Here is a 16,780-nt window from a genome sequence, read left to right as displayed (position 1 = left end):
CCAGTCCTGTCACAGGGTTTTCCTACTCCATCAGACGCCAGACCACCTGTGAAAGCAGACATGTCATATACCAGCTCTGGTACAATCACTGCACAGCTTTTTATATTGGTATGACTTCTGACCAGCTGTCCACTAGGATGAACAGCCATTGCCAAACTGTGGTCAAGAGCAAAGTAGACCATCCTGTGGCTCAATGTGCAGCTGAATATAACAAGTTTGATTTCAATGGCTTCTTCACAATCCAGGGCATATGGACCCTCCCCTCCACCACCAGCTTTTCTGAACTGTGCAGATGGGAGTTTTCCGTGCAACACATTCTCTGCTCCTGAAATTATCCCATCCTCAACCTACAGTAACCTACTATCCCCACACTCTCCATCAAACAGTTACCACCCCATCTGTCCTATCACCTCCTCCTTATTCTTGTCCCCTCACCTTCTTTGTGTGCCACCCTCTGCCAACACACACTGCCATTTTACCCCTCCTCTGTTCCTCTCCTTACAGGCTCCCTGCCCCCACCCCACACCCCTCCCCACCTCCCTGCTGCACAGCCTCCCAGTTCCTGCGCACTCCTCCAGACAGTGTTCTTCTCCCCCCCCCCCCCCTCCCCCCCGTACACTGCTATTTGTTCACCTTCCCTATCCCTTCCAGATTCATTCTGCGTGACAGTTGCATTCCAATCTGAGCTTCTGTAGATGGCAGTCATGTGTGCATGAGGTGTACATGCTTGTGTGAATGTGTATGTGTGTGTTCCCTTTTCTGAAGAAGGCTTTGGCCTAAAGCTGTATGTGTAACTGTCTTCTCGTTGTGCCTGCCTGCAACTCAGTGTGTCATCTTTACGTTGTGTAGGAATCTGTCTTTTTCCTTATATTGTTGATATTCCTACCTGTAGTTTCCATTGTTTGTATAAATAATTCACTATTTTCAAGTGAGATTCAATTGCCCAGCTGTCTGTATCTCTTGTCAAAGACATTGACACATGCTACATGTTAACATTCCAGCAGTCAGTACTCCTTTGAATTAATGTCTCATGCTTTTGCGACTGATGATCAGTCTGTTTCCTTCTTTGTTCTGAAATTTGTTTGAGAGGGGGAAGGGGTTACAAGCATTTTAGATCTTAAAAATTATCTCTGTGTAATCAAATGCATATATAATCAATAATTGGATAAATTACAGTACAGCTTTTTGAATGGAAACTATGTTTAAAATTCATGCATCCCAGTATATATCTTCTTAATTTTTGCAGCATCTGGTAGAACGATCATGGTATGCAGTGACAGAAACCTGCCTTGCTTTCACTATGTTCAGAGATGACTTCAGTCCAAAGTTTGTGGCACTCTTCATACTGCTTCTGTTCCTGAAATGCTTCCATTGGCTAGCTGAGGATCGTGTTGACTTTGTAAGTTCCAGAGTCATCACTTTTTCTTTATTTGGAAGAAACTTGTGAGACATTTCTTTCACAGTTATAAACTCCTGTTTGCATTTATCGTGTGTGTTTCAGATGGAACGTAGTCCAGTTCTCTCTCATCTTTTCCACGTCCGAATTGTATGTAAGTAAATAATTTGTTTCTGTCTAGAACTAGTACGTGATTCACAACTTTTTTATTGAGACGTACTAATTTCATCCGAATTGTTGAACTACCATTGGGGTGTCAACATGGTAACAGAAATTTTCATGACCACTGTTTCATTAATTGTTATTCTTATTCCTCATTATTCTAATTAATAACTGTGGTCATTGATATACATATCAGTTATATTCTACACATTCTAATTAGTAATAGGTATAAAAATTATCTGTGGGCTCCATATGTCTCCTCTCTGCCACATGAAATCTGTGTTGCCATTCTGGGAAGATTTGTTGTGGAATTTATTGAAAAGTTTGCCCCAGAGATATGGAAAGGTGCCTATGTACTGAGCAGCCAGAAATATTAGTGCATTGGGATCAGGGAGGCCACTGAAATGTTAAAACACCCAAACATTCTGAATAGAGTAGGTGGTTGTAAGCTTGCACCATCATGTGTGTCATCTATCAGTGCCCGGCAGGCCACACTAACAGTTTGAGATCAGAGTATTACTAGTTTAAAAAGTCATTACACACCCAATACTCCACAATATGAAAACAGGTCACTGTAATCTACATGCCATTTGTCAACTGTCGGTTATGGCCTGTACCGAATTTGGCAACAGTCAGCAGCAGATCCCCACGTCTTCCACCACAGCAAACCAGCAAGATAAAGCTGCCCAATCCTGCCACCATGGGAACTAAATCAGATGATTTTTTTTTTTAGTGGCTTAGTATGATGCCGAGTGGAAGATGTCATGTTGAAATATAAGCAGATCCATGACAGGATAGTACACCAGTAGACACAAATGCAAGCCACAACTACCTTGGCTGAAATATCAGTTCTGTTCATCCAGCAACAGTTATCTTACAAATGATGCAGCTGTATACATGAACTTTTATGTTGACAGAACATTCTAATTTATGGAAAATGGTAAAAGAGTGGATTTACAGAATTGTAGACCAAACACAGTTAAGTGTTGGGTGGTGTATTTTTCTGACTCTAAATATGCTTCCTCAGTCTGGTGCAGGTCATTTAGTGCCAGATACTGCTCTCAATGAAACTTAGTAGTTGATCACGGGTTGCTTAGTGCCAACTCTAGCAGAAGTTACCTAAAGCAGCACAACCCCTAGCATGGAGAGAGGGGTATGTCAAAAAGGAGAGGTTTAAAAGTGGAGCTGATCAGTGCCTAGTAACTCCATGAATTTCTCTCTCCTCATAAACAGCTGTGCCCTGAAGAAGTTCCTTGCAATCATCTAAGCAGCTCACTGACCAATCTGAGAAGGCAAAGATGGAATTAACAAAAAGGAAGTCACCTTACTTCAGTGAATGGTCAAAGACATCTGAACAGTTACAGCCCAATACACAGTGAAACATTGGCAGGCAGTTATTATGTGCTAATGTGCTACAGCACATTTTGCTTCGAATGTGAACCAGAAATCACTCTAAAATTACACCATTTCTCTTCAAAAGTGAGCTGGAAATGACACTAAAATTGCCATTTCTCTTTGAATGTATGCGGGTATTCAAATAAAATGGACAAAAATGTGTTTCTTAGCGCTCTGTGTGTGAGAACTAGAAACCAGTCTCGAGTGCTGAAATGACAGTTAGCTTCACTATGATAAAGTCAGAGAAGTGATACAGTTGTCTGTTTTCTACTGTGCGTGCTTTGATGTAACTCATATATTCTGGCACTAAAAGTGCTATATTGCTCACAGCACCAGGTCAGTGTTTTTATTTGAAACTGTATGTGGCTTATTGTGCAGTCATAGAGAATGGAGCGATTTTTAAAGCTCTGCTATCCTGACTTCACTGTGGGCGAGTGGTCTAAAGCTTAGACTGGTAATTTGCGAACCCGGGCCCGATTCCCACTAATACTAACAATTTTTTTTCCTTCACAGTGTCGAACCATTAATTTAAAATTTAAAAATAACAGTTTAGTTTACAGATGTAAGCATAATATATTCAATTTATTTATGATTACTATCTGGTAGGTTGGATGGTGGTAAAACAAGTGAGTATAGAAGGAAATTTAGTATGAAAGCATTTTCTGTAGACAGTCTGCTAAAAAGACCCTTTTCCAGTAGAATCTTACAGGAGAAAGTGAGAGTTAGATAGGTGTACTTCAGATGTAAATCTAACAACAGAGGGTATTGGATGAGACTCACCAATTTGGTTTACATAAAAATTTTGAAATAATTTTGAAGTAATTGAAAAATATTTTTATCAGCCTCTTAATTGTGCAGAACAAATTCATAAGCTCAAACACTCCAATACCTATGAAAATCTAGATGATGATTTACTCCCAACTATCAAAGGAATTGAAGAAGTTATTAAAACCTTAGGAAACTATTGGAGAAGACAGTTACAGCAGAACTTTTGAAATGGTCTCTACCAAAAATTTAAAAAAATAGTTATGTAAATTTAATCTTTGAGAAAACTTGGAAAACTGAAAAACTCCCAGGAGAATGGGAGGTGGCCTTGATACATCTGCTACATAAAAAAGGCAATAAACAAGATGTTAAAAATAACAGAGGAATTTCTTGCAACTAGTTGCATATAACATATTTTCCAAGATTGTACTAAACAGATAGAAACAACAGTGGAGACTAATTTAGGTGAATATCGACATGGTTTTCGAAAGGGCATTTCATGTTCTGGGCAAATATTTGATGTGAAGTGAATCATTTGCCACAGATTACTGAATTCAAAAGCTCAGTAATTTTCTTTGAAATTGTATCCAGAGTGTTGTGCAAGCATAGAGTATGAAGGATTTTTTTAAAGCACCATTGTAGTAGCTCCATCATGAGCAAGTTGGTCTAAAGCATAAATTGATAATTTGTCAACCTGAGATTGATTCCCACTAATACTAACATTTTTTTCAATGTTTTAATTTTATTCCGTGCAGTGTTAAACTTATAGAAAGATGATGAGACTTACCAAACAAAAGCGCTGGCAGGTCGATAGAAACACAAACATACACACAAAATTCTAGCTTTCGCAACCAACGGTTGCCTCGTCAGGAAAGAGGGAAGGAGAGGGAAAGACGAAAGGATTTGGGTTTTAAGGGAGAGGGCAAGGAGTCACTCCAATCCCGGGAGTGGAAAGACTTACTCGCACACACACACATATCCATCCACACATATACAGACTCAAGCAGACATATTAAAAGCCAAAGAGTTTGGGCAGAGATGTCAGTCAAGGCGGAAGTGCAGAGGCAAAGATGTTGTTGAATGACAGGTGAGGTATGAGTGGCGGCAACTTGAAATTAGCGGAGATTGAGGCCTGGTGGAGATGGGAACTTGCCCTTCAATATATCCTCTCTTCCCGTTATCCACCAGGCCTCAATCTCCGCTAATTTCAAGTTGCCGCTACTCATACCTCACCTGTCATTCAACAACATTTTTGCCTCTGCACTTCCGCCTTGACTGCTATCTCTCCCCAAACTCTTTGCCTTTTAATATGTCTGCTTGTGTCTATATATGTGTGGATAGATATGTGTGTATGTGTGCGAGTGTATACCCGTCCCTTTTTACCCCTAAGGTAAGTCTTTCCGCTCCCGGGACTGGACTGACTCCTTACCCTCTCCCTTAAAACCCACATCCTTTCGTCTTTCCCTCTCCTTCCCTCTTTCCTGATGAGGCAACAGTTTGTTGCGAAAGCTTGAATTTTGTGTGTATGTTTGTGTTCGTTTGTGTGTCTGTCGACCTGCCAGCACTTTCATTTGGTAAGTCACATCTTCTTTGTTTATATATATATATCCATCTGCATATACACAGACACAAGCAGACATTTGTAAAGGCTGCTTGTGTCTGTGTATATGCGGATGGATATGTGTGTGTGTGTGTGCGAGTGTATACCTGTCCTTTTTTCCCCCTAAGGTAAGTCTTTCCGCTCCCGGGATTGGAATGACTCCTTACCCTCTCCCTTAAAACCCAAATCCTTTTGTCTTTCCCTCTCCTTCCCTCTTTCCTGACGAGGCAACCGTTGGTTGCGAAAGCTAGAATTTTTTGTGTGTATGTTTGTGTTTGTTTGTGTGTCTATCGACCTGCCAGCGCTTTTGTTTGGTAAGTCTCATCATCTTTCTTTTTAAATATATTTTTCCCACGTGGAATGTTTCCCTATGATATGGTTATAATAGAAGGAAACATTCCACGAAGGAAAAATATACCTAAAAACAAAGATGATGTGACTTACCAAATGAAAGTCTGTCTGTCGACCTGCCAGCACTTTCAATTGGTAAGTCACATCATCTTTGTTTATATATATATATATATATATATATATATAGAGAGAGAGAGAGAGAGAGAGAGAGAGAGAGAGAGAGAGAGAGAGAGCAACATTCCACGTGGAAAAATATATCTAAAAACAAAGATGATGTGACTTACCAAACGAAAGTGCTGGCAGGTCGATAGACACACAAACATGCACACAAAATTCAAGCTTTCGCAACCAACGGCTGCTTCATCAGGAAAGAGGGAAGGAGAGGGAAAGATGAAAGGATGTGGGTTTTAAGGGAGAGGGTAAGGAGACATTCCAATCCCGGGAGAAAAAAGGACAGGTATTCACTCGCGCGCGCGCGCGCGCACACACACACACACACACACACACACACACACACACATATCCATCGTTGTCAGTCGAGGCGGAAGTACAGAGGCAAAGATGTTGTTGAAAGACAGGTGAGTTATGCGTGGCGGCAAATTGAAATTAGAAATTTGCGGAGATTGAGGCCTGGCGGATAACGAGAAGAGAGGATATGCTGAAGGGCAAGTTCCCATCTCCGGAGTTCTGACAGGTTGGTGTTAGTGGGAAGTGTCTAGATAACCCGGACGGTGTAACACTGTGCCAAGATGTGCTGGCCGTGCACCAAGGTATGTTTAGCCACAGGGTGATCCTCATTACCAACAAACACTGTCTGCCTTTGTCCATTCATGCGAATGGACAGTTTGTTGCTGGTCATTCCCACATACAAAGCTTCACAGTGTAGGCAGTCAGTTGGTAAATCACGTGGGTGCTTTCACACATGGCTCTGCCTTTGATCGTGTACACCTTCCGGGTTACAGGACTGGAGTAGGTGGTGGTGGGAGGGTGCATGGGACAGGTTTTACACCAGGGTCAGTTACAAGGGTAGGAGCCAGAGGATAGGGAAGGTGGTTTGGGGATTTCATAGGGATGAACTAAGATGTTACGAAGGTTAGGTGGACGGCGGAAAGACACTCTTGGTGGTGTGAGGAGGATTTCATGAAGGATGGATTTCATTTCAGGGCAGGATTTGGGGAAGTCGTATACCTGCTGGAGAGCCACATTCAGAGTCTGATCCAGTCCCAGAAAGTATCCTGTCACAAGTGGGGCACTTTTGGGGTTCTTCTGTGGGAGGTTCTGGGTTTGAGGAGATGCGGAAGTGGCTCTGGTTATTTGCTTCTGTACCAGGTCGGGAGGGTAGTTGCGGGATGCAAAAGCTGTTTTCAGGTTGTTGGTGTAATCGTTCAGGGATTCCGGACTGGAGCAGATTCGTTTGCCACGAAGACCTAAGCTGTAGGGAAGGGACCATTTGATGTGGAATGGGTGGCAGCTGTCATAATGGAGGTACTGTTGCTTGTTTGTGGGTTTGATGTGGACGGACGTGTGAAGCTGGCCATTGGACAGGTGGAGGTCAACGTCAAGGAAAGTGGCATGGGATTTATAGTAGGACCAGGTGAATCTGATGGAACCAAAGGTGTTGAGGTTGGAGAGGAAATTCTGGAGTTGTTCTTCATTGTGAGTCCAGATCATGAAGATGTCATCAATAAATCAGTACCAAACTTTGGGTTGGCAGGCCTGGGTAACCAAGAAGGCTTCCTCTAAGTGACCCATGAATAGGTTGGCGTACGAGGGGGCCATCCTGGTACCCATGGCTGTTCCCTTTAATTGTTGGTAGGTCTGGCCTTCGAAAGTGAAGAAGTTGTGGGTCAGGATGAAGCTGGCTAAGGTAATGAGGAAAGAGGTTTTAGGTAGGGTGGCAGGTGATTGGCGTGAAAGGAAGTGCTCCATCACAGCGAGGCTCTGGACGTGCGGAATATTTGTGTATAAGGAAGTGGCATCAATGGTTACAAGGATGGTTTCTGGGGGTAACAGACTGGGTAAGGATTCCAGGCGTTCGAGAAAGTGGTTGGTGTCTTTGATGAAGGATGGGAGACTGCATGTAATGGGTTGAAGGTGTTGATCTACGTAGGCAGAGATACGTTCTGTGGGGGCTTGGTAACCAGCTACTATGGGACGGCTGGAATGATTGGGTTTGTGAATTTTAGGAAGAAGGTAGAAGGTAGGGGTGCGAGGTGTTGGTGGGGTCAGGAGGTTGATGGAGTCAGGTGAAAGGTTTTGTAGGGGGCCTAAGGTTCTGAGGATTCCTTGAAGCTCCGCCTGGACATCAGGAATGGGATTACCTTGGCAAACTTTGTAAGTAGTGTTGTCTGAAAGCTGACGCAGTCCCTCAGCCACATACTCCCGACGATCAAGTACCACATTCGTGGAACCCTTGTCCGCCAGAAGAATGACGATGGATTGGTCAGCCTTCAGATCACGGATAGCCTGGGCTTCAGCAGTGGTGATGTTGGGAGTAGGATTAGGGTTTTTTAAGAAGGATTGAGAGGCAAGGCTGGAAGTCAGATATTCGTGGAAAGTTTGGAGAGGGTGATTTTGAGGAAGAGGAGGTGGGTCCCGCTGTGACGGAGGACAGAACTGTTCCAGGCAGGGTTCAATTTGGATAGTGTCTTGGGGAGTTGGATCATTAGGAGTAGGATTAGGATCATTTTTCTTCTTCGTGGCAAAGTGATATTTCCAGGAGAGAGTATGCGTGTAGGACAGTAAATCTTTGACAAGGGCTGTTTGGTTGAATCTGGGAGTGGGGCTGAAGGTGAGGCCTTTGGATAGGACAGATGTTTCGGATTGGGAGAGAGGTTTGGAGGAAAGGTTAACTACTGAATTAGGGTGTTGTGGTTCCAGATTGTATTGATTGGAATTTTGATGTTTTGGGGGGAGTGGAGCTGGAAGTGGGAGATTGAGTAGATTGGAGAGACTGGGTCTGTGTGCAATGAGAGGAGGTTGAGGTTTGCTGGAAAGGTTGTGAAGGGTGAGTGAGTTGCCTTTCCGGAGGTGGGAAACCAGGAGATTGGATAGTTTTTTGAGGTGGAGGGTGGCATGCTGTTCTAATTTGCGGTTGGCCTGTAGGAGGATGCTCTGTACAGCCGGTGTGGATGTGGGAGAGAAAAGACTGAGGACTTTTATTAAGGATAGGAGTTGACGGGTGTGTTCATTGGCTGAGTTGATGTGTTGGTGAAGGATTAGGTGGGTGAGGGCAATGGATTGTTCAGTTTGGAATTGGATGTATATGTGTGTGTGTGTGCGCGCGCGAGAGTGTATACCTGTCCTTTTTTCCGCCTAAGGTAAGTCTTTCCGCTCCCGGGATTGGAATGACTCCTTACCCTCTCCATTAAAACCCACATCCTTTCGTCTTTCCCTCTCCTTCCCTCTTTCCTGACGAAGCTGTTGGTTGCAAAAGCTTGAATTTTGTGTGTATGTTTGTGTGTCTATCGACCTGCCAGCACTTTCGTTTGGTAAGTCACATCACCTTTGATATATATATATATATATATATATATATATATATATATATATATATATATATATATAATGTCTGCTTGTGCCTGTATATGTGTGGATGGATATGTGTGTGTGTGTGAGTGTATACCCGTCCTTTTTCCCCTAAGGTAAGTCTTTCCGCTCCCGGGATTGGAATGACTCCTTACCCTCTCCATTAAAACCCACATCCTTTCGTCTTTCCCTCTCCTTCCCTCTTTCCTGACGAAGCAACTTTTGGTTGTGAAAGCTAGAATTTTGTGTGTATGTTTGTGTTTGTTTGTGTGTCTATCGACGTGCCAGCGCTTTCGTTTGGTAAGTCCAATCATCTTTGTTTTTATATATATATATAAAAACATATATATGCCTTTACAAATGTCTGCTTGTGTCTGTGTATATGCGGATGGATATGTGTGTGTGTGTGCGCGAGTGTATACCTGTCCTTTTTTCCCCCTAAGGTAAGTCTTTCCGCTCCCGGGATTGGAATGACTCCTTACCCTCTTCCTTAAAACCCAAATCCTTTTGTCTTTCCCTCTCCTTCCCTCTTTCCTGACGAGGCAAGCGTTGGTTGCGAAAGCTAGAATTTTGTGTGTATGTTTGTGTTTGTTTGTGTGTCTATCGACCTGCCAGCGCTTTTGTTTTTAGGCATATATATATATATATATATATATATATAAAGAAAGGTGATGTAACTTACCAAACAAAAGCGCTGGCAGGTCGATAGACACACAAACATACACACAAAATTCTAGCTTTCGCAACCAACGGTTGCCTCGTCAGGAAAGAGGGAAGGAGAGGGAAAGACAAAAGGATTTGGGTTTTAAGGGAGAGGGTAAGGAGTCTTCCCAATCCCGGGAGCGGAAAGACTTACCTTAGGGGGAAAAAAGGACAGGTATACACTCGCACACACACACATATCCATCCACACATATCCATCCATACATATACAGACACAAGCAGACATATTCAAAGGCAAAGAGTTTGCCCCACGTGGAATGTTTCCCTCTATTATATTCATCTTTGTTTTTAGGCATATATAATTGTTTAAATATAGTGAAACAATTCAATTCATATACGTAAAATTAATATATTCCATTTAATCAAACAGTGGAAAATCCAAGATGGAATGTAACAATATTATGAGAAGGAAAGTTGCTACCCACCATATAGCGGAGATGCTGAGTCGCAGATAGGCACAACAAAAAGATTTCCACACTTAAAGCTTTTGGCCAATGGCCTTTGTCAACAACACACACACACACACACACACACACACACACACACACACACACACACACATGCATCTCTCACACACTACTGCAGTCTCAGGCAACTGAAACCACACTGCACCAGGGCATGATGGGAAGGGATTATGGTGAGGATGACAGACAATGAAGTGCTGTAGGTTGAGCGGTGGGCAGGGATAGAAGTAGAGAGAAATAAATAAAAAATAATAAAAAAATTAAAAAAAGACGGGGTGTGGTGGTGGAATGAAGGCTGTGTAGTGCTGGAATGGGAGCAGGGAAGGGGCTGGATGGGTGAGGACAGCAACTAACGAAGGTTGTGGCCAGGAGGGTTATGGGAACTTCGTTAGTTGCTGTCCTCACCCATCCAGCCCGTTCCCTGCTCCCATTCCAGCACTACACAGCTGTCAGCCCACCACCACCACACACAGTCTTTTATTTATTTATTTATTTTATTATTTTGTTATTTATTTTATTATTTTGTTATTTATTTCTCTCCTTTTCCACTTCTCCCCCCCTCCCACCCTTCCCACCCCCCACCCCTCCCCATCTCTTCCCTGCCCACCGCCCAACCTGCAGCACTTCACTGTCCACCATCCCCACCATACTATCCCTCCTCCTCTCCACCCCAGCCTCTTCCTTTCCCCCACCCAGTTGCCACTCCCATCATGCACTGGTGCTGCCGCTCGCAGTGTGGTTTCAGTTGCCTGAGACTGCAGTCGTTGTGTGTGTGTGTGTGTGTGTGTGTGTGTGTGTGTGTGTGTGCGCGCGCACGCGCGTCTCTATTGTTGACAAAGGCCATTGGCCAAAAACTTTTAGTTTGAAAATCTTTTTGTTGTTCCTGAAAGTCAAAAGGCTATAGGCCACCACATTGTAACCATTGTTAGCAGGAAAATCCTAGAAGAATATAGGATAATGGACTTCCATGCCTGTGAAGTGTATTGTGAGTTAGTGGATCACCAGGCTGCGTGTCATGTGTTTCATTGTGATTAGCTTAGACTGGATCAGATATACTTTTCGTTTCATATATCCATAGCAAAGAGACCGGCAACAAGTCATAATATAAGAATACACCCTAAAAAAGACAGAGAGGGATATATGCTAATGCTCCTTTCACAAAATCCTAAATGATTTGGTTCTCATCAATGTGGACTTAGTCAAGAAAATATTAAACATTTTTTCGTTTCTGAGGTAATAGCAAATTTGTAACAAAACATGTTAATGTACAATACACTGGCACCATACGTCATCTGCATGTAATACTGAACGTGAGGCGTTCATCAGAAGTGGAAGTAATGTTTGGCATGCTGCAGAGAAATGTTAAGGACTAATAATGTTCACAATATATGTAAATGATTTATTAGAGAGAGAGTCAGCAACGCTGTCAGATTGCTTGCTGATGATGATGATGATGCTTACAGGAAAGTATCTTCACTGGATTATCATAAGGACATGGCTCTGACAATATTTTCAATTTGTGTATTGAATGGGAGTTCTTTTTAAATTTAAATGCAGATGAATACGAAATGATGTCCGTAACTAAGAAAGTAACCAATTTTACCCAGTGGTATCCAATTACAAGATTAATGTAAGCTTTGGAGCATGTGACATTATTGAAGTATCTTGTAAAGTGTGGCAAACCTCTGGTTCCTTTGGCTGATCAGAATAACTGTACATAAGTGGCTTCTAATATTATGATATTGTAGTTTAAGGGCTTATGTGACTTTGATTTGGGAAGAATTTGAATCATTTTTATCTTTGGCATTGTATATGAAGTGTAGATAGAACCTCTTATAATGACTGAGAAACTCTTTTTGTAGGTCATGAATTAAAAGTAAGTTTACAGTCATATGAGACTGCAGTGAGAAATCTGATTTATTTTCATATATTACAGTTGTAAACATTATCATTGCATACATTAATTGCATTCTGAATGAAGATGTGGGCAAGCAGCTTTATACAGAGGAATTGTTCTAAGAGGAATGGTCAGTGTTCAGGGATAAAACAGAAATGATCATTCAGAGCAAAAAAGTCTAGTAAATACGAGCTCTTAAATGCATACCTAAAGAGCTATGAGTTGACCTTCAGTAGAACAGATGTGTTTCACAGTAGCGAAGATGATAACTGATCATAGATCTTAAAGTATGCACTTTAAAGCCCATGTTTACTGGACTTTTTCCTTGTTTTAGTCCATAGTACCACCTCTCAAAATATGGAAAGCAAAAAATTTGCAGTAGAAGAGATTTGCTTCACAGTATTGAAGATGAAGACATGCTCATAACCCTTAAGGTAAGCATTTTAGAGACCATGTTTATCACACTTTTTTGCTTTGAATGATCATTCCTGTCATCTCATAATATTGACCATTTCACCTGGGACACCCTATATTAGTATGGAGATTTTGTGATTCCATAGAACATGTGTGGCTACTTAATATTTGCAGTATAAGAATGGGAACTCTGTGTCTTTTTTGCCTTTTAAAAAAGATGTTATGATAAATTATGTAATTTTCTTCATATTTATATAAAAACTTCATATTATAACTCATTGATAAAGACATGGAAAATAACTGAGAAACTTTTTTTTCCATTTTGAATAGAAAATATGTTCTGGCATGTGTAATTTGATATTTGATACAAAGAAATAAAGTTCTTCCTCATTTTGTTAAAGAATATCAGTAGTTTATAAATTTTGAATTTCTTTTATTTGTTACAGCTCTGCTGATGATGTTAGCAGGACTTGATATGCATTTTGTTGAGCATGCGTACCATTCCACAGTAACAAAAGGAGCATCAGTGCAACTGGTATTTGGCTTTGAATATGCTATTCTGCTCACTATCGTCTTCAATATAACCATAAAATACACTCTTCATACGATCGATCTCAACAGTGATAGTCCATGGGAAAACAAGGCCGTTTTCCTTCTCTATACTGAACTTGTTATGGGTTAGTTGAGAAAATTGTGCTTCTTAACTAATTATCTGCATTTGAGTTCACAGCATTTTCACCCTTAAATGTAACGAAGTAAATGTTGGTTAGTTTTATAATAATTGCTTTGACTGATCTCATAGTTGAATGTGTTGTTTTTATTGAAAGAGAAGTAGTAGACTACAATGTTCAAATTTGTATCATGGGAATATAATGCCCATAGTCATTAAAATCTGGGTGTAGTGCCTAATAGGAAGTATTTATGAAGAATCATATGTGAGACATATAATTTCAGTGTTTGCAGACAACCATATGCACAAATCAACTCACAAACAGTGAACAAGACTAGTAATTGGAATGGATTCGTGAGCTGATGCTTGAAGTGGCTTTAACTGAAATCTGCAAAAGTAGATGGATGCATTTGTCTCAATTTTAGATAAAAATAGCTGTGTGGGAAATAAAAAAGCATTCATTCTATTTAGTACGTAATATTAATTGCTGTATGCTTCTATGAGACCAGCAGCCATCATTATTATAACACTACTTAAAAAGCACTTTTAAGATATCCGTGTACTGCTAATGCCATATAGGGTCACAAGATTGTTGGAACCAAAATGAAGTTGATAACAGGACAATCGCTGACAGTATTTTATGTTTATTGTGTATGCACTACTAACAGGAAAGGCCTCCAGTTGGTAAAAAGTATTGTATAGTTGCCATTAGTCAAGTAATTGGTACTGTGATCAACTTCATGTTTTTGTGTTGTCAGATCTTCAAATGAGGAGACATCTACCAAGCAACATGAAAACATCATAATCTGTGTGTTACTGCAGAAGTCATCAGTTGTGGTTATGCATTAGTTATATGGAAATGTGACAGTGTCAAAACTGTAAATATTCAAGTGATGTAGGCGGTTTGTTGAACATTGAACCAGCATTGAAGATGATCCGATGCTATGTGATCATCTGTCCACATTCACCACTGTCACAAGATAAAGTTCATCATACTAATTCGGCACACAAATTGTTCCTGAAAGTCAAAAGGCTATAGGCCACCACATTGTATTGACAAGGGTATAATTTCGCATGAGCCACCACTGCAGTGAAAGCAATCTGGTATGGAAGCCATTGAACAGCCTACCATTGTTAGCAGGAAAATCCAAGAAGAATATAGGATAATGGACTTCCATGCCTGTGAAGTGTATTGTGAGTTAGTGGATCACCAGGCTGTGTGTCATGTGTTTCATTGTGATTAGCAAATTGCACCTCAAGACAATTTCACAAGGGAATGTTGAAAGTATTCTGCATGAAATTTTGAACCTGCATTGCGGTGTTAATCACTGTTTTCAAATACACTGTCCCATGAGAAGAAGATAGTATTATTATTTCAGTGGTGAGTGATCTCGTTACAATGACAGGTACAAATAACAGCTTTCTGAAAATCATCACACCAACAAACATGTTTCTTCTATGACCTGTAGAAAAATAATCACCTCAGCGGAAGATGAGAGCATTGTAAAAGAGACTAACATTTCACATAAACAAAAGCAAAGGAAAAAGTAATGGAAATGTTTCCCCAGGTGGCTGCATTGTGATGATGAAATTTTTATTTTGTTTATCCTCCACTGCACTGTTCTTGGAAGAAAACATGAAACAGTTCATAAACCACTGAGTTTTGCTGTTTGACACAGACTCTGCTCTCTAGTCACTATTGGTTAAAAACTAGTTTTCTAAGTTTAGTGTTAATGGTCTGAATATCCATCCAACTTACCCAACCTTGCACATGTACCATTTTGTACTTGTTTTCACAAGTAATAATGAAATTGATGGGACAAATTCTGCAGAAATAAAATTAACTGCTAGGTGGCAACTGCAGGCACTGAGTGATCAAGTGCTCCATGAGCATGAGTTTTGTGAATGAATGTTGTTTCAGTTATGTGTAAGCAGTAAAGGAATGTTTTAAATGGAAATGTAACATAAAATGGTGTAAGTGTAGTAAATATTTTATTTTACATTGCATCTGTGGCCTTCTTCACTGGGCCTCACTAATGTTATAATCTTGTTTATTTAATGTAATATTTTGCATTTATGAGTACTCTTAATATCTGTGTTCAGTTAGTTTCAATTATTGTTACAACGTGGTAGTATAAACCTTTTTAGCCAGAAATATAAGCCTTTTTTTCATATTTATGGTGTAAAAATGTTCATTTCATTTTGTTTGCCCCAAACAGGTTTCATCAAGGTTATTCTGTATATTACATTTGTTGCCATAATGGTCCGAATTTATACATTACCATTGTTTGCCTTCCGTCCAATGTATTACACTATGAGGTAAGTTGGCAGGCTGCAGCACATCAAGCTTCTTACATACTTCAAAATACACTGTTTTTCCATGATTTAAAATGAAATCTATCTGCCTTTTGTGTGTCATTATCTACATATAGAACATGACATTAAAATAGAAGATTAAAAACTTAAAGCAAAAATACAAAGCGTTTGAAAAAATTATTAAGCATCAGATTTTTTTCCTGTTTCTCAGTTGTGCATGCTTTAGGGCCTTGTGTATATTACATAGGTCCATAAGTTTGTAGCGTTTTCGTTGTGCATGTTGCTTTCGGTTTATTTATCAAGTATCAGTTTTTATTTGTAGTTCACTGTTGCTATATGATTCTACATACTGTCATTTGGAGATAGTGAGTGGAGCTGTGGACACTAGAAAATGGAGTGCCAAGTGGAAAAATCAGAACATTTCCAACATATTCATGGAGTGCCAACTGGAGAAATCGGAACATTTCCAACATATTCTTGTGCTTGAGTTCAGTAGATTGGTGACAGCAGTGGAGGCAGGCAGAAACATTTTTGCCATGTATGGGGATAATGCCATCGGACAGAGCATGGCAAGCAAATGGATTTCTCATTTTAAGCAGTATCGTTTTGACATTAGTAACTCTCCATGTTCAGGAAGAACATCGGGGTTTGATGAAGATCATTAATTCACAATGATCCACATCATTGTTGTCAAGAACTGGCAAATGTGATGAACTGTGATCATTCCACCACCATGCAACATTTGCATTCAGGAGGGAAGAAGGGGAGGGAGGGGGGAAGGTTCAAAAATCGGTTGTGTGGATACAGCATGTTCTTTGCTAAAATTACAAAAATCAGTGGGTGGCCATATGTGCATCTCCGCTTGCTTGTCATCGATTGGTTCATGAACAACACCAATCCCGTATTGTTACTGGTGATGAGAAATGGTGTCTCTATGGTAACATATGGAAAAGAAAAGAATAGTTGAGCCTGAAACAACACAGCAATTCCAATTACAAAGATCTGCTCTCGCCACAAAAGATAATATTGTGCATGTGGTGGAACAGCGATGGCATGGTGTACTGTGAATTGCTTCCCTGAGATGTAACCATCACTGCTG

The 16,780-nt window shown here is 40.6% G+C and overlaps 1 protein-coding gene across 2 annotated transcripts in view; it reads left to right on the top strand.

Moving 5' to 3' along the window:
- LOC126187881 (E3 ubiquitin-protein ligase synoviolin) overlaps positions 1-16,780 on the top strand; it is a 90,245-nt gene that overhangs the window by 16,665 nt on the left and 56,800 nt on the right. For both annotated transcript variants that reach the window (XM_049929217.1, XM_049929218.1), the window contains exons 3-6: positions 1,247-1,399; positions 1,502-1,550; positions 13,142-13,372; positions 15,585-15,684. In XM_049929217.1, the coding sequence (XP_049785174.1) occupies positions 1,247-1,399; positions 1,502-1,550; positions 13,142-13,372; positions 15,585-15,684 (533 nt within the window). The remainder of the gene's footprint in view (positions 1-1,246; positions 1,400-1,501; positions 1,551-13,141; positions 13,373-15,584; positions 15,685-16,780) is intronic.

Source organism: Schistocerca cancellata, chromosome 5 (assembly GCF_023864275.1).
Source record: "Schistocerca cancellata isolate TAMUIC-IGC-003103 chromosome 5, iqSchCanc2.1, whole genome shotgun sequence".
Lineage (NCBI taxonomy): Eukaryota > Metazoa > Arthropoda > Insecta > Orthoptera > Acrididae > Schistocerca > Schistocerca cancellata.
This window is presented reverse-complemented; position numbering and strand designations above follow the sequence as displayed.